Source organism: Taeniopygia guttata, chromosome 12, assembly GCF_048771995.1.
Source record: "Taeniopygia guttata chromosome 12, bTaeGut7.mat, whole genome shotgun sequence".
NCBI lineage: Eukaryota > Metazoa > Chordata > Aves > Passeriformes > Estrildidae > Taeniopygia > Taeniopygia guttata.
Genome location: NC_133037.1, coordinates 19,279,072 through 19,301,292, shown reverse-complemented (window position 1 = coordinate 19,301,292; position 22,221 = coordinate 19,279,072). Strand labels below are relative to the sequence as shown.

Sequence of the window (22,221 nt, the reverse complement as noted above, 5' to 3'; positions counted from 1 at the left end):
GCATAAACTTCATTAAAGCTCCTGTAACAGATATTTGAATCCTAACTAGGAAGTCTCATTTTCCAACATCACATCAGTTTTAGCTTCTCTGTTTTATCCCTATTCAGTCATCACTTCCCATTAATTTATGTTTTTACTCCCTTGCCCTAGGTTTAGCTGCTTCTCAGGTGCTGATATCAGCAGCCCTGTACTCAGGTTCCAGCCCCACGCTTCATGCACAGGACTCACTCCGTGCCTGGCAAGGAAATGGCTTTCCTCAGTAACTGCTAAAAGCAATGAGATCTGACAGATTCAGTGCAAAAGGGAACTGTGCTTCTCAGGATTATATTCATGGAACACAGAACTCTGTGTACGAGTTTATGGGTAAGAGCAAACAGATTTTCCTGTAAAGTCCAGAAATAAGAAGGAAAACTTATCTCTGCTTACTTTCTGCTTTAGTCAGCAACATCCAGCATTAATTCATAAAAAGACACATATTTCCCTTCTCTCTGTTTTATTCTACTGAATTAATACATGTACCTATTAAGCTTCTTGCCTAAATGCAAAAAGACAAGGTGCCTTCCCTCCCCTGGGCCACGCTGGAACCCAACATTTTCTGCAGGTACATGGTGATTGTGTGGCTTTTTGCAAACAGCTGCTCCCTCTGCCCCTGGTGCCTGGAGCCAGGAAGGAAGCACTGAGCTTGTGTTCAGGAGCTGGATGTAAATATTCAACAGATGCTTCAGCACTCTGGAGCCAAACTGGCAGCTGTGCACTACTGGAATAAACATGCCTGGGAAAATCGATGCATAATTAATTGATTTGCTCACTCAAAACTTCAGTGCTGATTGCAACAGCCCCCAGTTATGTAGATTTTTTTGCTACCAGCTGTGGCTTAAATGAAATTAGTTTGGCCCATGTGAATATATATTATTTACAGTCAGGTCAGGTGCTGTGCTGTGGATTCATCTCCTGCAAGCCCCTCATTCATTATCTGTGCACTGTTTGCACTCTGAACTGAAGGAAAGTTCTTCCCTCTTATGGTGAATTCTTCTTTCTTTCACCCAGCCCTCTCTCAGCTCCTTTTATCTTCCAGTTTCATCCTTACCTTACATGAATTTTTGCTGTTGCTCCTTCCCTGGCTGGAAGTTACTGGAGATGTAAAAGCACAGTAGAAACTCAGTGATGACCCTGAGATGTGTCCATGTAGGAACTCACTCTGTAACCACTAAATAATCACAATAACTACATATATCAATTGCATATGGCAATAGAAATGTGACATTGCCATCTTTTTCCATGGTTCACAGCATCTTTTGTTTTAAATGCAGAGCATAAGCTTCAAACACACCAGGCTGCACAACATTTGTACTAATGCTGCCAAGCCACCCTCTAAAATATTTTATGAACCATGAGAACATTTTAATCTGTTGGTGTTTCCTTAATTAAGACAGTTTTACTGCTGCCTGAAACAGAGGTGTTACATTAGCTGAGGATCTCGGCACTGGGTAAATGATGGCATCTGTCTTCTAAATAGAAGTTTGCATTATGCATTGAGGAATGAACCAGTGTGCATTTAATTCAAATGGATGATCAGAGATTTTGAAAATTAATATCTACCTTTTTAGGAGATTTCCATTATGTTAAATTACATTTTAAAAAGCCCATTGCACGAGTAATGTTAGACCGTATCAGTTCATAACATTAGCATTTCCTGCCACAATGGAGCCCTTGAAAATGTCCACTGGAAAAACATGGATTGTTTAAGATTTACTGCTTTGTTGAAATTCTAAGAAATGCTGCTCAGGTGGAAATATTTTTTACCTTACTGTGTCAAACTGCACAATACAGCAAATTCATTTGCTGTGATTGTATATACCAGTGGTGAGTTAGGTCAAATTATTCATACAAATAAAATTTAATGACTTTCAGAATCTTGCATTTTCCCCTAATAAAACACACAAATATTACACATTCCCACCCTAAGACATTTACTGCTTACAGCAGGTATAGGAACTATTCTGCAGAAAGCCACGGTTTCATGCTTTTAAAAAAGTGTAAGAGCTCTTATATGGATAATTTTTAAAATAAGCATGAAGAGGTGATTTCCAATCCCTTGGAATCGCTATGGATACAGCAGTGTATCCATACAGCAGATATTGGGGCTGAGGAAAGTTCAGCTTTGGAACTATTCATAGCCAAACTGAGGTCTCTTAGCTGAAAGAGAGCTTATAAAGCCCAATAAGTGATGATTTCAGCCCTACAGAAGCGTGTGTCCTGGAGCAGCTCCTGCAGGACAGGCTTGGCAGGGACATGGCAAAAATGTTGTGTTAAAAACCAGTGGTTTCATCACAGAAAAGGTCAGTGCTGTTCTGTGGGGGCTTGGATGGGGTTTTCAGATGCTGAGGACAAGCAGAGGCAGCAGAAGGGAAAGTCTTGAACCTTTAATCAGTGCTGGGGAGATCACTGATTAATCACACCTGGCTCCTCACCCAGGCCTCCACAGCTGGACACAGCTGCACACCTGGCTCCTCACCCAGGCCTCCACAGCTGGACACAGCTGCACACCTGGCTCCTCACTCAGGGCTCCAGGAGGAGGCTTCTGGCTCCCCTGCTCTCAGGAACGGCAGATGAGGGGGGTACAGCCAGGGAATTCTCTCTCCACAGGAACAGTTCAATGTCTCAGTGATCTTGTAGGATGTCAGGCCTGAAGCCCTGGATTCTCACCTAGGGGATTCTTTCAAAACTTTCAAGTTTTCAAAAACTTTCAAGAGGAAGCCTCAGTGGCTTAAATTGTTTAAAAAGCTGGAATTTCGTTGTGTTGTCCTAATCTTTATACTTCGCTCTTTTCTCTGGCATGGGGATTTCACCCTTCCTGCTCTATCCCTCAGTGCTTGTCCATAAGCATCCTCATCAGGGTTATGCAAATCCTGGATTTCCTGCAGCTTTCTCAGCTCAGAAATTCAGCACAAGATTGCACATAAATTATGGCTTTACCTCATTATGGGAACGGACCAAACCCACAAACCAGTGGATGTGGCACTTCATTATGTGATTTAGTGGTCATGGAGATACCCAATCCAAGGTTGGACACGATGACCTTGGAGGTCCTTTCCAGACTTACTGACTCAGTGATTCCATGACTGGGATTTGAATGGAGGAAGCTGTAGCCAAGCACCAACAGAGCCAAGGCTGGTGGGAGCAGGAGCAGGATCGGGATGGGTTCCAGGGCCACCTCCCTGCTCCCTCCCTGCCCCAGGTGTGTTTCCAGCAGTGGGATGCTGCCCTTGGAGCAGCCTGCTGGCTCTGCCGGGCTGCCCAGGGATGGGGAGTTCAGCCAGGAGGGCTCGAGGATATTTTCTGTCCCAGATACCCCAGAAACAAACCCTCCCCAGCCCCAGCCCTGCTGGTGACTCACCTGACAGTACCTGTTGGCACTTAGGTGTGTGATGTGAGTGATTCAGCTCGTGTGCTCTCCTCCCTCTCACTCATCACTGCATTGAAATTGGGCATTCTGCATGTGGAAATTACAGGTTCCTGCCTCTGAGGGTGATTCACAGAACAACACAACAGGCACTTGTTGAGGCACCCAGGGATGACTTCATCCCTAGCTGTTGTTTCAGCAACTGAAAGAGGCTTTATCTAGGATGTGTTTCTGATCCTTTACATAGATTACTTTTTATCCTTTACATCACACTTGTCCATTATCATCCTTTCTTGAATGTTTTGAATCCATGGGACTAAGAAATAGTTTGCACCTTCAATTTTCCACCAAATGCTGGAGGTCACTTCTATTTCCTTTGATGTTCTTGGCCCAGACACACATGTTCCGATCCTCTTTTGCTTTGCACCATGGTGTGGGAAGTTGGAAGTTAATATCACCTCGGGATGGGGTCAGGCACACAGCTGACAGACTGGGACACAACTGCACATTGTCTTGAACAGTCAGGAACAGAATCTCGGGGTGGGCACAGGAAGGGGTCCCCTGGTCCCCCCAGTGGGGTGGGGTGAATCTCTGGTGCGGCACAGAGGCTGCACATGTTGGGTCAGCCATGGGAACTCAAGTGGCTTCAGAGGACCAAGGCCAGGGCTGTCACCCCTGTGCAGTGTGGGGACAGAAGACACAGGGCAGGTGACACAGCTTGGGGTGACACCAGCAGCCACCCTGCCTGAGAAAAAGCTGCTTGGTGAAATAGGCTGAATGCTGGCTGTGCAGACCGAAATGTTTCCAGCCAGAAGAGGATGTTTTCAATCCAAATGGGGTTATCTTCTGAATGGGGTGTTGTTTAGTGCCCCAAAGGGCTTTGCTGGGATGATTTCAGGGGTGTTTGTGTATCAAACACCTCTCTCTCTCACAGGACTGAGGCAGCTCCTCTGGAGAGCTGCAGCCCAGCACCAAACGCTGCTTCTTAGCCAGCAGCTCTGCCTCAAGACCTGACTGGCAGAGACAGGGGGAGAAAGCAAATCCTCCTGGTCATCCAGTGCTCTCCTCCTGAAAGGATCTGGGAACAGATGAAAAGCTGCCACACCACAGCATCTGTGTGCCCCAGCCTGAGCACCCCCTCAGTGCTAAGAAAAGAACATGGAACTGGTGTCTGAGATCCACCTCAGTGACACTGCCCCAAATTCACCTCGCTGCAGGAAACTCTGTTGCCAGATATGCACAGACACAGGCCAAAATACCCCGGGAAAACACTCCCAGGGAAAAAAGTCTTACATTTACCTTGAGAGGCTGAATCTCAGATAGCTCTCCCAAAGGATTTTTCACCTTTTCACAACTGTAATAGCAATGATGGTTCAAGCATGACATTTCTGAAAATCTTGGCCCCAAAACCTGAAGGTTTAGGGTATCTGTAAAAAGCTGTGGGTACCAAATGAGCCTCTCTGCAGCATTGAGCAGTACAATGCAGTCCTGGGTGTTTTCCCTTTAGTAAGGAAAAGATGTTCCTCCTTGCAAGAAAGAATTGAGGAGTCCATTAGCAAATATCCCTGAATGGGGACAGCTCAGGGACAGGGGCAGGAAGGGAAATAATTTTAATTTTTAATATTAAATAGAAAATTATTACATCCCAATATCTGTACTGATATTTATCTTGGGATGACAGCCACAGAACAAGTTATATTTGCCCTCCAAGTCTGTGTGAATTTTTCCAAGCTAGAGTGTGTTACAGCACATCTCCTTAAGAGAAGTGCAGGGCTAGATCCCTTTGCATTCTGCTGGAAATTTACCCCTGGGTCATTCCCTACTGGGTTTTGTGCAGATTCAATGTGCTGCTGCCAGCAGAGGGCCCTTGTGGTGGGTTCTGTTGGGAAAATCAGGGCAGGAGCTCTCCAAGGCACAGCATTAAAATCAATTTAAAGGCAGAACACTGTTTACAAACAAGGATTTTGCATAACAAGGGCCTGCTTTCTTTGCCAGTTGGATGCTGTGAGAGCTGATATGAAGTGTTTCACCAAACAGCACATTCCCTGTCATCAGCTGAGAAGGAATGCTATGGGTGTGCAGCCCTTGTCAATAATTCTTCCTAATTTTGCACCAAACAGAGCAAGAAGAAGAGCAGAGTGTCTGAATTACAGTTTTACTGACCATGAGTCCACAAGATTCTTGAACTGCTCTGAAGTGTAATCTTGATGAATAATGTTATCAGCACCTTTCTAATGCCAAATAAAAGGTAAAATTAAAAATTTAAAAAAAAAGAGGAAGAAGAAAGGGGAGAAGGGAAAGAATAATGAAGGCAAGAGGGAGGGGGGAGAGGGGGAGAAAGAAAGGAAAAAGAAAAAATAAAGGAGAAAAACAATCTCTTGTCAGGTTACAGCTGTGGTTGCAGCAAGCCAAATGAGGGCTTTGTTTGCTTCACTTCTGAGTTTGAATATGACAGAGATACATCCCTTTTTGTCAGGAGCTCTCTGAAATGGGAATGAGCACCTGGGCAAAGGCCCGTGTGATTTCCTGAGCTCAGCTTTTGCTTTGGAGCCTGTTTGTTTTGGGTAAATGCTCCACACTCGCCCTTGTAGCAAGTGTGGCAAAAGCAGTGGCAGAACTCCTGGGAGATTAAAGGGGAAAAAAATCAACAGACAATAACAGAAGCCAAAAAGGAATGAGTTGAAACCTGCTCCCAGTTGTAGCTGCACCTCTTTGGAAGCCCTTTTTGTTTCCAAGGATGTGTTTATTTCATTCTACGTCAGAAATTCCTCGAGATCTATTTCAACTGTCAGCTTATAGCCAGCATCAAACACAGAAATGACACAGAGATGACTTTTTGACAGCTAGATTTTGAGAAAACGTAGCTGCAAAGTGAATTTTTTGCCATGTGAAAGTCTTTCCAGGCCACACATTGAAGTAATGGCAGAACTATGTTCGTCAACAGATCTGAGTAATACAAACACAATTATGAGATCTTCTCTTTACATTCCTTTTTGGAAAATATCTTTTTCAGGTGAAAGGCAGAGCCAAACATTAATAATGCATCTTTTTCCTGTAGTAACTCAGCAAGTAAATGCAGTGAGAGACTTTTAAATGTAAGATCACTGACAGGAAAAACCAAGTTCCCAGTTCCCAGCCCTGTCATAGAATTCCTCAAAGATAGGTTTCAAGATCACTCACCCCAATGTATTTGATTAGTGACACTTGTGTGCTTCAGTAAAGAGCTACTCACATGAATTAATTCAAGGTACAGAGGATACTTCTTGATTACGTGGGGCAATGGAATACAAAGCTCAGTACACTAAAAGGCTTTATATGGGGATCAGGATTAGCTTTTCCATGTGGAAATGGATCAGATTTATCACACAATTTAAACTGCACCTTCTCTGCTAAGAAGGCATTTCTGAAGACAGAAATTCACTTTGTTGTCCACACAGAGAAAATAAAGTGTCTTGAGCAGGTTGAGGATCAAAACTTGTAGGAATCTGTGGGTATTGGTGATTCCGAGACTGTAGAAAGTCTCTGTCTGTCAGCCCCGCTGCCAAAGCAGAAGCCATAATTGGTCTGTGCTGGTGTCAAGGTTGTTTATTCTGTTTATCTCTAACATGTTCTGCTGCCCTGCCGCAGCTCTGTCCTGCAGGGCAGCGTGTGGGGCTCTGCCCTCAGTGGGATGGTACAAACATTAAATACCACAAACTACCTGTGCTGGATTTACAATAACGTGCCAATATCTGTCACCTACGTTGGACAGTGTGTCCCCAGCCTGAACCAACAGAAAAATGCCAACACCACAGTGAAACATGGAGGGCATGAAGAAGGAGGAAAAGGACAAGACACACCCAATTTCCTCCATCTTGTCCCCTTTGAACCCCTCATCTAGAAACCTAAAATTTTACTTTTGTACCTGTGCCACACTTAATTATTACTTCTATCAAACACTCAGAGCTTGTAATTCATCCTGTAAGATTGAAAACTCTTTTCCATGGACAGAGATCACAGCCAGTGTCTCTGGGGGCTCTGTCCAGGGGGGTTCCTGACCCTTGCCAGGGTCCCAGACCTGCCAGGGCAGCCAGAGGGAAGCTCTGGATTCCCACAAAAACTCTTGTGAAGAAAACTGAATCAATACTTGTTCAGAATAAAGAGACAGAGGTTTTAAAAGCTGAGGCACTTCTTCCATCCAAGCCCTCCTGTTGGGGTTGAGCCCTGGAGTGCCACAAACACGGAGGCCCCACACATGAAGGGAGGAACCTCCCACAGGTCAGACCCTGCAGATTTTGCTGGGGTTTGGTCCTGGCTGAAAACACAGGTGATCCTGTGGGTCTCAGATTCAGTCAAAGAGAGAAACTGAGAGTTTCTAGCCAGGCAGAAGCCTGGGAAAGAGCTGGAGAAGAATGTAAATAATTCTTTATCTCTCATGTTGTTCACATTGTTTATAGTTAAGTTCTATCACTGTGCGTCGAGCACTTTGCACCAGTTCTGTGGGTTGTTTTCACTTCAGAACCAATGGAGCTGGTCCTCACGAAGCTCTGTATAAAAGAGCAGTGTATTTTGAATAAATGGGAGTTTTACTCTCACAGCCTTCTGAGTCAGAGTCCAGAAGCCAGGGAATCTCAGAAAAACGGAAAGCTGGACAAGACAAACGCAGGTCTGAACCAATGTGGTTAATCAAACGTTCTCCGTTTATTCAAGATAAGGTGGTAGTTTATATAAGCTTCTACATAGTTTACAAAAACAAAGACACTCTGATTGGTAGGCTAACATTGTTTACCTTTTCCTTAAAACGGCCTACACCTTACACTATAAAACCTATACTAATTCACACCCAGACAACCCAGTGGTCCCCATCACACCTTAATACTATTTCTATCTGCGCCACAAGCTCTGAATTTCTAACTGCGTCAGAGGCTTGAAGGCCCACAAGGCCCAAATCTGAGGCCTAGACTGGAGTAGCTCAAATCTCATAACTCATGTCCTCTTTCTCTCAAAGATGCTGCAACAGAGTCCCTTCATTGCCGTCCTGCCTCGACAGCGACATGATCCCATTTCCTTCTTCCCTGATATCTGGGCCCTTATAAACCTTTGCAAACATATATTGCCACAGCTTGTGCCTGCCTTGGATGGAGGAGAGCCCCCAGGAGCCGCAGTGACAGCCGGGCCCTGCATTTCTGTGCCCTCCTTGCTGTGTTTGTGGCCCCTCAGGGACCCTCTGCGAGGCTGCCAGAGCAGCACAGGCCTGGCAGAACCCAGCAGCCGAGCAGCCGAGCACTTTTTGTCTCTGTGGGATCCGTGTTCCTGGGGCACCTCCTGGCAAGCTCCCTCAGAGAGCTGGGCTCAGGAGAACCCCCAGCAGTGTGTCCCCAGCTCCCCGTTAGCCCATCCCATGTTTCTAACCAGTCTAAAACCTCAGTCCCTGCCGAGGGGCTGGGAATAAGCTGCATTTGTCATTTGTACTAAAAGGACTTGCTGGATACGGAGTTTCTCCTTGTGTTTCTCCTCAGGGCCTGCCCAGGGGAAGGCTCTAAACAGCTGATTAACACTTTGCTGCTCTCAGGGCTGGTTCAGATCATTATTCTCCTCTGGATAAATGACACAGATTAATTCTGACAAAGGAACACCCACAAAGAGACTTATGAAAAATGTAGCTTCTTCTTTCTGTGCTGCATTTCCAGAACTTATATCTCCATCTCTTCTTTGTAACAGCAGCACGTTCCCTCTTTACTTTTCTTTCGAGTAGAATTCCAATTCATCTTTAGAGTGAATTAAGTTGCTTTTGCCTGCAGCTACTCATTGGCAGGGTCGGTTCTGGAAGATTCTCTGTCTTAGAAAAGCTGTTCCCTCTGCCAGTCTATAATCCCCCACCAAAGTGTTCCCTGAGCACTTTGCTGCCACACTGTTTTTCGTTCCCTATAACACATGTACAGGCTGTGATGGAGCCTCCTCTTGAGAGAGCACCAAAGCTTTCAAAAGCAAGTACTTTTTTTTTTTTTTTTCTTTTTTTTTCTTTTAGCATGTTAACTGGAAAAGCTTCCAGGAGTCACTGCATTTCTCTCAGCTCTCTAAAGAGAGAGGGATCAATGCTTTTTTCTGAGCCAAGCAAAACCTCAACTCACAGCAAGAGCTCTGTTTGTATGACCAACCACCCAGATGCTGGGGCTGCACCGTGTCCATGTGTGCATTTTAATTGTGAGTTTTTAATAGTAACAGGAAATGTGCAATGAAACTACCTACTCCATAAGGCAAACATCCCCCTGGGCTGCATTTCGCTGCCCTTGCTTATGCAACACCAGCAAAAAAAGGCAATATTTGGCAATCAGGAGGTGGCAAACACATTTTTCACGTAAGCCTGGACAGAAATAACCGGGTTACCCTTCAGACTGAGCAGAGCTTAACTCCGTGGCCTGGGGCTGCCCAGGGCAGCTGCAGCAGCAGGGAGGGAGGGAGGCTGGAGCTGCACACACCAGGTCAGCCCTAAAGGACCGGCTGAGGCTCCCAGGCTGAAATTGTAAATACAGACTGTTCCAAGGATCCAGCCCAGCAGCAGCACCTCCCATCCCCTCCGTGTGCTTCCCAGCAGCATGAAAGAGAAGGGATAAAAAAGGGATAAGGAAAGGCTGAGCCAGCCTGACCTCAGCGTTTTCTTGTTCAGCTTTTCATTTCCTGAGTTGGAATCTTTACCTAAGACACCTTGAGGTTTAGTGCTGTTTCTTTGGGCAAGAAGCAATTGGAATTGATTTGTCCACTTTGTGATGTGCTTTTCTTTTGTTGGAAAAGGATAGAAGAGTTTCCAGTGTGAATTTGCAAATCTATTTTTAAGCCTTGCTGCAAATAAAATGAAAGAACTTAAATTTCCCTCAGCTGTTGCCAGCGACAAAGCTGGGGGGTGATTTTTCCTCTTTTTGTACAAATGAAATGTTATTTCTCCTTCTCTTCACACATGCATATTTTTATATAGAGTGATATATTATGGGTTTCTCTCAAGAACAAAAGGATATGGTGGAAATCTGAACAACTGCAGACTGATAAAATACAGTGAGTCAGAGCAAACCTGGGCTGCTCTAATTGCACCGGTACAAATATACCTTAATGACCACAGGATCAAAAATATGCCCCTTTAATCATTACACAACTTTATTAGCTCCTGCCCTGTTTTAGTTAATGACTGCCTGAATTAACATTGCCCTTTTCTACCTGCTATGATACACTAAAATGTTGTATTTTTGTGTGCTGGTCTCATCAGCAGATAGTGCAGCTGCCCTGGGGGTGCTGCACAATTGGAAAAAGCAGGTGAAATGCTCCACATCACCATTAAAACCATAGGAATACATCCAATAAAAGGTGGTCTGGGTGCAGGAAAGGTGGGGGAACCCAAGCCTGCAGAATTTATAGGCTGCTGCAGTTCATGTGTAATGAGTAAAATAGAATATTTGTCCTTCAAGTTTTGTTGATGACAAAGACATACACAGTTTAGTGTGTGCCCCTGCTTTCAAACTGTGATTTTATCCATTGGATTCAAATGGAATGAGCAGGATACATACTGAAATTATGATTAGATACTGATTTTTCAGGATGTCTCACTCTTTTGTTTTTAATTTAAATTTCTCTTGGAAGGCAGAATTATTTTCCCGATGTAAGAAATATTACTGTGCCATCCAAGTGACTTTCTGTTCCTGGCATTCTTGGAAGCAACATGCCAGTTACAGATGTGAAAAGAGAACAAGAAATTAATGATAGAATCCTTGCTTTTCACCAGTGGAGGTGTCCCAGTTAAAATGCCAGTGGCAGGAGAACTTGGGCCACGCTCTCAGGCATGCACAGGGGGGACTGTAGGGGAGTCTCTGCAGAGCCAGGACTGAATTGTGGCTCCCTCCTAACTCAGGAGATTCTCAGGAATTCTCAGGAGATTCATCACAGGATGAAATACCCTATGATTCTATGAAAATAAATCCATATTTCTGAAGACTTTGTACTTTATCACAGTTGCTTAGTCTGACCTTTCTCTAATTTCTGTTTCCATGGATGTTTAAACAAGAACAGAATATGATCTGATTTTCATGTTTCCTCATAATCTTATTCCGAAAAGCAGCCTTTGCTGAAATTTGCCAAGATAATTCAGTCTAAGCATGGATATGGTAGGCATGGAAAAACTGACTCTGACCAATTAAAGCACAGAAAAATATTAGAATGGAAATGTATGGAATCAACACGGAATAAAACATCTCAAAATGGAAAATAGTGGGCACCTTTGGCAGCCTAGGCAATTAATCATTTAAATGATGTTTTAAAACAAAACCCAACAGAACACATATGAAAACTCTCTGACAGATTTCCATGAGCAAGTTTGCTTACCAAGTTTTTGTTCCGACAACCTTTAGTTTGGGTTTTTATTTTCTACTGAAATGCTGCTATTTGATATTTTATTGCTTTATAAGCTCATATACACTGCAGTGAAATCATGGAACCACAAGGAGTGGTGAGGAGACATGGAATCATCTATGTTAGTATTGTTACTTCTTGCTTTCAGGGAGTTTCTGAAGCTGTAATTTTGGGAGAGGCTTATTTGTTTCCTTTCCTCTCAGGATTCAGCTTCCTACCCTGATACCAAGGTTGTGGGTTTTGTCCCTGTGTCTATCACCCTTATGAGATGGGAAGTGTTTCCTTCTGGCATTTTTCTGCTCTTGTCCCAGGTACTTGGGAAGATTCGTGAGAAGCAAGAATTCTTCTCCTCCAGTCATGGTTTATCCCACAACGTAAAATATGATGTGTTCATAAAAGTTGTCCTTGATTCCAGCTCTGGTTTGGCTTCAATCTCAGCTCAAGCACCAAGAAAAATTTTTCTGCACCATTTATAAAATAACTTCTTCAATTAATGCCGTAATCCAAATTTCATTATATTTATTGCTAAATTAGAGTTAGAAGTTCCATTTAGTCCCTTTTATAAAATTACTTCCCAATTTCACAGCAGAAGTCATTCTGTTCCTGTTTGATTTCCCTCTGGAGAGCTGCAGAGCCCAGAGTATCAGCCAGGTCCTGTGTGAGCCCTGCCCTTGGAGTCACTGCCACCCTGCCTCTTGTCACTCCCCAGGGACAGCTGGGAGCCATTCTAGCACACCCAGTCCTCTAAAACCCAGCACTGAGTTTTTCCCTTTCCCCAAAGAAGCAAAGTATTCCTTGCTAATTTGTCCCTTTTATATTAGGGATGTATTGATACTGTTATTATTTATCTCTGTTAAATTATCACTTTTGTGTTTGAGTTGCTTGACACAGTGCTTTTTATTTTCCAGGACACAAGGTCACAGTCCTTTCCCAAGGACTTTGCACGTTTGGTTTTTGCCTGCTAACAGTCCTGATATCACTTACCAAAACAAGATATGGAAGCAGAAATCACAGAAACCAACAAAAGCACAAAGGAAATCTTTTATGAAGGGCTCATTAGAATGAAGGCTTGGTTAAAGCTGCATCCTTAGATGGATTAGTTCTGGATCACACTTTGCAGACAAACCTCCAGATTCAGCTACAGAACCTGGAGGAGACAATTTATAAATTCTTTCATAAATCAAAAAGCAATTCCTACAAACATTAATGATCAGTCCACTCAGGATCAGACTTAGAAAATTAAAATTAAACTTTCTACTGCCTTGTGGAGATACCTTAAAATACGGCCTGCAATTTTACCATGCTTAGCTTGGGATATTTCAAATGCTTTAGGAGCTGATCAGGGTAAGAACAGCCTAATTCTCCAAGTGCCATCCAAGCCAGACAGACACTGTGGGGTGGAGCAAACCAGGTGGCTCCTGAGAGTGGGTCAGGTAGTCTCCCTCTTTAGAGGAGGGGTCAAGGCACATAGATCAAGTCTAAATGCATTCCATTTAACTAAGAAAGAAGTATAATATGATCATATTTTACAAGAGATTATCATGAAAAGGATTTGTGGTAGGAAAAGGCATGAGGAAGTTTCATGCCTTTAAGTAGAAATCAAATAAACTGTTAAGAGAAATAAGATGTCAGGTCTTAAAAGTGGGTTATGTTTAACCAGGAGAGGGTAAAAAACAGAAACATCACATTTCCTAAAAGATTTCAGGTCTTTATGGCTGTGCTTTCTCCTTTTTCTTATTTAATCCCTCAGAACCTGGTCTCATCTCCCAGGCATTTTTGGCTTATGGGGGCCATGGTCCCGGTCAGCAGTGGGATTCCTATTTCCTTCTTTCCCCCAGGAATCTCCAAAGAGTGCAGCGAACAGGCCCCCAGAATGTTGCTTTTGCTGGTATTTTCCAGCTGATCCACTGGAGAGGAGCAGGCACTGCTGGGTGTGTGGAGAGCACACAGGATGAGAGCAGGACTTTTGTCCTGCCTTAGGACACCAGGAGGGGACACACGCGTTAAATACAGGGTGTGAAAGCGCCTTGGACCTAGCACTGAAAGAGGAGACATGGAGATGGGATGTTAGGAAGGAATTCCTGGCTGGGAGGGTGGGCAGGCCCTGGCACAGGTGCCCAGAGCAGCTGTGGCTGCCCCTGGATCCCTGGCAGTGCCCAAGGCCAGGTTGGACGGGGCTTGGAGCAGCCTGGGACAGTGGGAGGTGTCCCTGCCATGGCAGGGGTGGCACTTTGAGCCCAGGATGGGCTTTGAGGTTCCTCCATCCTAATCCATTTGTGAGTTCTGTGACCTACATATAAATTCTAACAACAGGATAAACTTGAACAGCAGGATAAAATTCCTCAGTGCCTAAACACAGCAGTAGAACCAAGAAATGAGGCAGAGATTTAAGGGGGCTGGGGGGGAGCTAGGAGAGAAATGCAACCAAGAAAGAAGAGGCTTCGAGGAGAATTTTAAAAGACAGAGATGGAGGGCAGAGTTAAGATTGAGCACAAATCACTGCAGGACTTCTGGATTCTTGTTTTTCTATATTACACTGACCTAATTAATTTTACATAGAAAAATATGTATCACATGCTTTTTCCTGCTCTTAACTTCCTTTGAAAAAAATTACTTAAGCTGTTTGCTCACCCAGGGCATTGTTAGGCACACCAAACCATTTCTGAAACAGTGACATTTTGTGCTCAGCCTCTACACAGGACTATAAATTTAACTCTGACAAACCACCCAAGCTGGGCAGCGAGTGCAAGAGCCAGGCTCTCAGAACAGGACAGGCAAACACAAAAGAGGAAGGGACCCCCAGGGATCACCCAGCCCAGCCCCTGGCCTTGCACAGACACCCCAACAATCCCACCCTGGGCATCCCTGAGAGCCTTGTCCAAAGCCCCTCGAGCCCTGGCCGCTCAAGGATCAGGATTGTGCCTGATCTCTGCTGGGCATCAAACAGCACAAGAGCCTGTGAGCATCAGGGATGTGACTCTCTGAGTCTGGACCAGATTCTGAACACTCAAAAGGGTCCTCTCAGTGTATTGATTTGCCAGAAAACACCAAAACTCAAGACACTTTAAGGTTTTTCCAAAGGATAATGGGGTATTTTAGCAGGGAAGTTGGACTGGATGATCTCCAGAGGTCCCTTCCAGCCCCAACCTCTGTGATTTCTCTCTTGCCAATAACAAATGGGTAAGAGAATCCTGCTTACTGAATGAGCAACGTTCCCTTTCATATTTAAATCTTCCCTGGCACTTTCCCAGGAAGGAATTAACCGTGTGCTGCTGCGTAGCTTTTGGGAAGGGACTGTCTGAGGTAGGATGTTAGCAAGTAATAAGAATGTTATTTTGATGATTTTCGTATTTTAAAATGTTAGGCTTGATGTCACTTAATTTTCTAACTGAGCAAATCTGAACAAGCTGGGTCTGCTTTTACAATCTGTCTCCACAGACAGAGATTGAATATATTATTGATTCTATGAATATGCTCGTTATAAATGAAAATTTGTCCAGCCAAATTAATATGAAAAATAAAATATTTATTTTGCAATTAAATTCTATCTAGCCAGCCACAAGGAAAGAACAGAGCCGAGCCCGGGGTCGGCCCTGGGTGTGCAACAAGGAGTCAGCCTCAGCAGAGGTTTTCCTCCATGCCCACACACCTCCATCCTGGCACAAGAGGTTTTTATAGGGAAAATTCCGCCTGGGGCCAAGATTTCAGCAGTCAGTCTTTTCTTCTATTCAGAGTCCATATGTTAATAAGATTTTCCTTTTTGGTGATGAGGGAGAACAAATCAGTGTCCGGAGTGTTGAATCCCTTGATGAAATATATGGGAATTCGGGAACGCTGTATTCACATGTATCTGCCTCAGGATTTCCATGATATCCATCTCGGGTCGTTCACTCAGCACCTGGGGTTTCTGTATCTCCCCAGCCATGGCCCATCTCCTGGTGTCCCCAAATCCCACCACACATGGCCCATCTCCTGGCCAGCTGTACCTTCTTACTTGTAAATCAGTTTCCAATCTACACCCGGTCTCACCTGCGCCTGTGAGGGTGGGGGGGAATCCTAATACAAACATGTATATTCTAACAAATATTCAATATCACATATATCATATTAGAAATGGCGCAAATTATATCTACTATACACATAACAATGCTTATCTTCTAAGTTTACCTCTCCTTGTTAATTGACGGAGCCTGGTGGAGCACACAGGCTTTTGGAGGGGCACAGGCCATCCCTGAGGCACAGAATCCTCCTTCCTCTTTCAGCGCAGAGCAGCAGCAACATCCAGAGCACATCAGGAACAGGTTTGATGTGCTCCATGTCCTCTGTGGGAAAGCAGCCGGGCAAGTCAGGTTGGTGGGAGCCTCCGGGAAAGGCCCGCAAGTCCGGCCGAGCAGCCGGAGGGAGCAGCGGGGCCCTGCCGAGCCACCGCCCCGCCTCAGCTCGCCCACCGCGGCCGGAGCCAGCGCAGCTTTCCGGGCGGGAGCGGAACCTTTTCCCTGCGATCGGGACAAGTCAGCAGGAAACTCTCAGCCCTACCACGGCTCCTGCCTCCCTCAGCAGCGCTCACGGCTCCTGTGAACGGGGGGATTTCTGCCTAAAAATGGGTGCTTTGAACAGATCTCGCTGTAGGAGCTGTGCTGCTCCACTTCCACCGTCCTTGCCGTGAAACGCTTAATTAGCCTTTGTTGTCTGCACATGCTTTAATGATTTTGGAGCCTCTTACTTTACATTTTATATTGCATATAAGAAGCGAGTGCACTTGCTTTATTTATTGATTTAACCCCTGGCAAATACAGGCTGGCTGCCTGCTGCTGTGCAGGTCCCCTCAGTGAGATATCATGATAAGCATTTCTTTCCACACAGAGCAGAGAAAACTGCACTTTAGCAAATTCATTCTGAAAGAACAGCCTTCGGGAAATAAATATTTTTATAAATTCTAATGAAAAATACGAATAAAGTTCCTGGGAAGGAGGCTTGGTCTCTTCGGAGAGCAGCTAAAGATGTGTCTGTGAAGTCAGGATCCCCACTAGGACTGGAAATTAGCCTTTCATGCTTCAGTCACCTCGACAGCCACAACAGCCCTTCGCTGCACTCGCGTCAGAGCAAAAGTCACAGTTTTGCCAATAAGTTCTTTCTGCCTAAAGCCAGAATCACCTGGGAACTGCCAGACGAGGCTGGCTGCGGCTGCACCCTCCCCTCACGCCCCTTTTCCCCTGGGGAGTGCGAGAGGCAGGGAGGGAGAATCTGGGACAGCCTGAGCTCGGCAGCTCCGTTCCCAGCCCTGCCGGGCACCGATGGGGGTGAGGCGGAGCCCGCAGCTCCCCGGGAGCGGAGCCCCCTCGCCCCGCGGCACTGAGGCAAAGGAGACCCTCGCAAAGGTGAGAAAGAGTTGACCACGAAGGGTCGGGGCGTCAGTGACAGCAGAACACCCCCGCTAAGAAAATTTTACTAATTCTAAACTTGAAAAGTGGAAAAATAGAGAGAAGAAGTAGAAAAATTAGAAAAAAAGTATAGGGAGACATAAGGAGGAAGGGAGGAGAAAAGCACGTCTTCAGCTTCCTATCTTCTTCCTGCCGTATCTCCCCGTTTCCCTTTCCTACTCCCGGTTCTCACAAGCATTCCCAACACACACTTGGGATGATATAGGACTCAAAACCTCAGCAACTTTTCTTGGCTTGACGCAGCCTTCGCGGGAAGCAGCGTTTCACCAGCAGAGGTTTTAACGCCAGGGATGCTGACGGGAGAGGCGGAGGGCTCAGCTACCTGACTCAGGGCATGCTGCTGGGGCGCCTGGCTCGGGGGCCACCCCCGCCACGGAGCCCGCTCCCCAGATGTGGCAGGGACAGCGCTGGTCCCGCAGGCCGGGTCCCCGCCCGCCTCCGCGCACTGCGCGCTGCTCCCCGCGCCGCCCCGGGGCCCCGCTCCCGAGAGCGCTCCCGCACCGCTCCCGGGGCTCTCCCGCCGCGGGGAACGGCGCCGGAGCCGCGCCGGGATGGGATGCGGGGATGAGATGCTGGGATGAGATGCTGGGATGAGATGCTGGGCTGAGATGCTGGGATGAGATGCTGGGATGAGATGCGGGGATGGGATGCAGAGCCGGGGATGCGTTGCGCGTTTGGGGTGCGGGGATGGGGCGCTCGCCGAGCCCCCGCCGGCCCCCCGGAGGAGCGGCCGCCGTTATTGAAGCGCATCCCGACGGCGGCGGGGGAGGCGGGGAGCGGCGGGCCCGGCGCAGGGACGGCCCGCGCCCCTGCCCATGCCCGGCTCCGAGCGCGGCGGGGGCGCGGGCGCTGCCAGGCGACGGGCGAGCCGGGCTGCGGCGCGGGCAGGGCGGGACGGCAGCGGGGACAGCGCCGTGCGCCCGCGCGGCGGGGCCCGGGCGGCTCCGGGCGGCTCCGGCTCCCCCGGCCGGCGGCCCTGCCCTCGCTGGGCGGCGGGGACCGAGCGGCAGCAATGGCGGCGCGGGGCCGCCGCCCGCCCGGGCAGCCGCGGCTCTAGGAGGGGACGCGCGGGGCCGCGGGGCGCCGCTTTCCGCCGGGTATTTATTCCTCCCCTCTCGCTTAAGTTGCCAGCGGAGCGCGCTGGCCGGCGCCTGCCCCCCCCGCGCCGCGGCGGTGCGGGGCGGCCATGGAGAGCCCCGCCGAGAACCCCAGCAAGGCGGCCGAGTACCTGAAGGAGCTGAACAAGATTATCGAGACGCAGCAGGAGCTGCTGGAGAAGCAGAAGCGGAGGATCGACGAGCTGGAGCAGCAAGTGGCCAAGTTGTACCACGAAAATGCCCGCCTGCAGGACGAGCATCACCGGCACCTGGCCACATGCCGGCTCCAGCAGGGCGTCCCCCCCGCGCCCCCGGGGATGCTGAGCGCCATCCAGGAGAACGCCAGGCACGAGAAGTAAGCGCTGTCCGCCTTTCTTTGCCCCTTTTTCGGGCAGGGGGTTTCCCTAGCGGGGCTTCCCTTCCCTTTCCCCTCCTGCCTTCGGCCGCCCGAAGCTGAGAGCAGCGGGACTCCCTGCGGGGTGTGCCCCGGGTCGAGCCCCGGGTCGAGCCCCGGGCGGCTCGGGGGACAGCGCTGGGCTGCAGAGGGGTGGCCCCAGCCTCGCTGTCCGTGTCTCGCTCGCTCCCTGGCCGGGGTCCCGGGGACTTTCGAGCCCGGGCTCCCCGGCCGCCCCACCGGCCGTGCCCGCCGCTGTCGCAGCGGCCGCCGCCGCCCCGGGCCCCTCTGCCCGCGGCGCTGGGGGGATGCCCCGGGCAGAGCCGCGGTAGCGGGGCGCTGGGAGCGGCGAGGCGAGCCCTGCCCTTCTCCCCGAGCGCCGCGGGCAGCGGGGAGCCAGCGTGGGGAGCCGCTCGCCCCCAGGGAGGTGTCCCGAGGAGCGGCCTTTGGCTCCGGCCGCTATCGAAAGTGACCCGGCCAGGGGTCAGGAAACATTGGCCGCTCGCCACCGGCGGGCTGGCCCGGGCCAGCGCCAGCGCCAGCTCGCCCCGTTCGGGCCGCCTTCGCTCCCGGCCGCCGCATCTATTCCGGCCTCTCTAAGCTGTAATTAATCGTCTGCGTTTCCCCAGCGCTGGGAAAGCCGCTTAGTTACGCGGTTCCGAAGCAGTAGGGATTCGGGAATAGCAAGAACTGAGGTCGGCGCTTTCCCGGCGTGTTTTTACTTCTGGAAAAAGTATTTAAGGCTTGGCTTTCCCGGAGCGGAGTGGGAAAAGCATGCATGGGATTACGAGCCCACTTCGCTGCTTGACACAGCACAATGGGTTGTTTGTGATCCGCCGCGCTCGAATTCCTCAGGTTTATAAATACAGACGCGGCGGCTCCCGGCCGGGATGCGGGATAGGGATGCGGGAGACGGCATCGCCGGAGGGAGGGCGAGCCCCCGACCGAGCTCCGGCCGCGGGCTGCCCGGGCTGCCCGGGGTGCCCGGGGTGCCCGTCCCGCTGCGGGGGGCGCCGCTCGCTCGCTCGGGAGCTGCCGGGGCGGAGCAGCGGCTCGGGCAGCCCCGCTGGGCTCGGCAGCATCTCCCTGCGGGGAGCGGCGTCGGGCAGGGATGTCCCGGGAGCTCCGGCGGCAGGTTGGAAGCGCTGCTGCCGCTGCTGTGCTCGGAGTGGGCAGCGCTGCTGCTCCGAAGCAGCGTTTCCTCAGTGCTGCTGTGGAGGCTTCAGAAGGGTCGCTGGTCACTCAGTGTCCCCTTTGCCTGCTCCTGCTCTCAAGCCTTGCCCCTGGCCAGGGAGCAGGCTGGGATGGAAGTTGCTCTGCCTCCCCAGAGCCCTTCTTGCTGTCAGTATTAACAGGGCTTCTTTCTCTGTGATGCTGTCTTTTTTATAAACAGAAATGTCTCTCTGAAAAGAAATAGCTCCTTTAATAAACTGGAGAGCATGCTGTCATTTATCAATCAATCAATCCCTTAAGGAGAAAAAGGTGTTTCCAGGAAACATGGAATATTTACACTAATCCTATCCTGTGCCTTCCTGTCCAGTACCCGAGGATTTTTGTGGCTGTGCTTGTAGTACAAGATGTCAACTCAGCTATCTTGTCCCATTTGTCTCTTGTAAATGACATTACCAAAAATTGTACAAATGGCTTGCCTTGTTTGATAATATTTCTCCTCTGCAGCCCAGGACTCATTTGCAGAGCCCTCCTTGGGCAGGCAGCTCTGGAGACTCGGAGGCTTTTAAGTCTCTTAAGTGGATTTGATGCTGGGATCAGAATTAATCTGGGATATTTATGGCAGAGTGGTATTGCTTTGAGGCGCAGCCTGGGGGCTTACTGGGGAAGCTGGGAGCCAGCCCTGTGCATCTGGCCAGGCCCTTGGCCCACGTGCCTGCCTGGGGGGCCACAGCTTCAGAGCCACCTTCAGCTGGGCAGTCCCGTTGTCCCCTCTCCTCCCCTAAATTGTTCTCCCGTGGGAGGGAGCCCCTCTCTGCAGGTGGCCCTGCCTGGATGGGTGGGTGCATCACACCCATGGCTCTGGCACAGGGGCTGTGCTGTGGCTGCCAGGGCAGGGACAGGAGCCACTCGTGCCATCGGTTTATTCTCTGGCTGGATGCAAAAGATGAAGGAATTCTCCAACCTGGAAAAATAGAGAATAATACCCTTGTATGAAAGGCTTCTCCCAGTCCCACGGTTCCCTCAGCTCCCTGACAGTCCAACCTGCAGGTTCCAGGAGTCCGGAGCTTCGCTCTCAGAAGCTCAGCCTCAGTTTCCTCAGACCTGATTGTCCCACCCACCTTGGGGATGTGTGTGAGGCGCATTTGGATCCCTTCTTTGCTGAAGTTCAGTGTCAGGTGCCAGTGATGCTGAAATGGGCAGTGACCACGGCTCTTCCTGACACTTTTGTACTTCAAAGCTAAAAATAATGGAATCATTTTTAAAGGAAACTGGGCTTCTTTTAGTCAGATACACGAGGGCTTTTAGAAGTTGTCTTGTACCTTGACTTCAACAACTTCTCTAAACTGCTTAGACCCCTGGCCTGTAGCAGCTCCGCCTGTGCGAGGTGGCTGTGGCTCCCTGACAGGCATCCCATATTGTCAGATGGGGTTAACTGGTATAAAAAGAAGTATGGAAAAGTTACATGAGATAATATGGCTATGGTTAGGTCTTAATAAAAGATTGTAAGGAAACCTGACAACCAAAACAACAAAATCCCCACGAGTCCTAAAAGTTTTCTGTTCTTACAATGGAAGGAATATACAGGTGAAGACTGCTTAAATAATTTGGAAAAGCTGGTGTAGTTATAGAAATTCTGTAGTTTGTGAAGAGAGGAACTGTTACTGGGCCCTGAGATAGATTTCTGGAAGAAAGAAACTCAGTCCAATAATATGTGTATAAATACATAAAAACAATCTGGTTTATGCACTTCCAGAAAACCCAGAGTGGAAAAAAAGTTTCTTTTGTGCCAGTTGCTGATGGAAGAAGGAAGGGAAGAGCAGAGGGCTGGGTGAGCAGGTGCAGGTGTGCTCCTTGTCCTACTAGGACAGACCAAAAAGTGTTTGGGGGTGGTCCCAATAATTTTACAATGATTTGCTGAGAGCAAATCAACATTAAAATGCACTGGTTGAAATGAGAATAGTTGATAACAAGGCTTTGTTAGATGTGATGAATCAGCATGAGGAAGATAACAATAGGTGTTTAACTCATTAAGGTGTTTAACTCTGAGTTGCATAAGACTAATTTTGAGTGAATCCATTTCATTTAATGTTTGAGAAGCAGCAAGAGCATCTAGAGCTCAGCTCCTTGGTGTAATTTGATAATGCACCTTCTTTTTGGGGTGTAAACCCAAATGCACTGCATTTTCTCACATCTCTACAAGGACAGATTTGTGTGTCTGAGAATTCAGCACTGGCCCCTCGCAGCTCAGTGAGGGATGTTTGTGCTTAACCTAATCAAGTTTAAAACTGTGCTGCTTTTCCACAGAAGTGCCTGGTGAGAGGCTGAGGAGGAGGGTGAGCA

The 22,221-nt window shown here is 48.3% G+C and overlaps 1 protein-coding gene and 1 long non-coding RNA gene across 13 annotated transcripts in view; one reads left to right on the top strand and one right to left on the bottom strand.

Annotated features, from left to right (window-relative positions):
* The window catches only part of LOC140684961 (uncharacterized), a 44,734-nt gene extending 27,442 nt beyond the window's left edge, over positions 1-17,292 (bottom strand). The window contains exon 1 of the long non-coding RNA XR_012058025.1: positions 15,944-17,292. This is a non-coding gene — a long non-coding RNA (uncharacterized lncRNA). The remainder of the gene's footprint in view (positions 1-15,943) is intronic.
* A 70-nt stretch (positions 17,293-17,362) lies between these two features.
* Positions 17,363-22,221, top strand: part of IQSEC1 (IQ motif and Sec7 domain ArfGEF 1) — a 282,649-nt gene continuing 277,790 nt past the window's right edge. For 5 of the 12 annotated variants that reach the window (XM_030282976.4, XM_032750645.3, XM_030282972.4 and 2 more), the window contains exon 1: positions 18,200-18,669. In XM_030282976.4, coding sequence (XP_030138836.2) covers positions 18,404-18,669 — 266 coding nt within the window. In that variant the 5' untranslated portion in view covers positions 18,200-18,403. Of the gene's footprint in view, positions 17,493-18,198; positions 18,670-22,221 lie in introns of those variants that run through there. The other 7 variants (XM_072934948.1, XM_072934950.1, XM_072934945.1 and 4 more) reach the window with 3 other exon arrangements.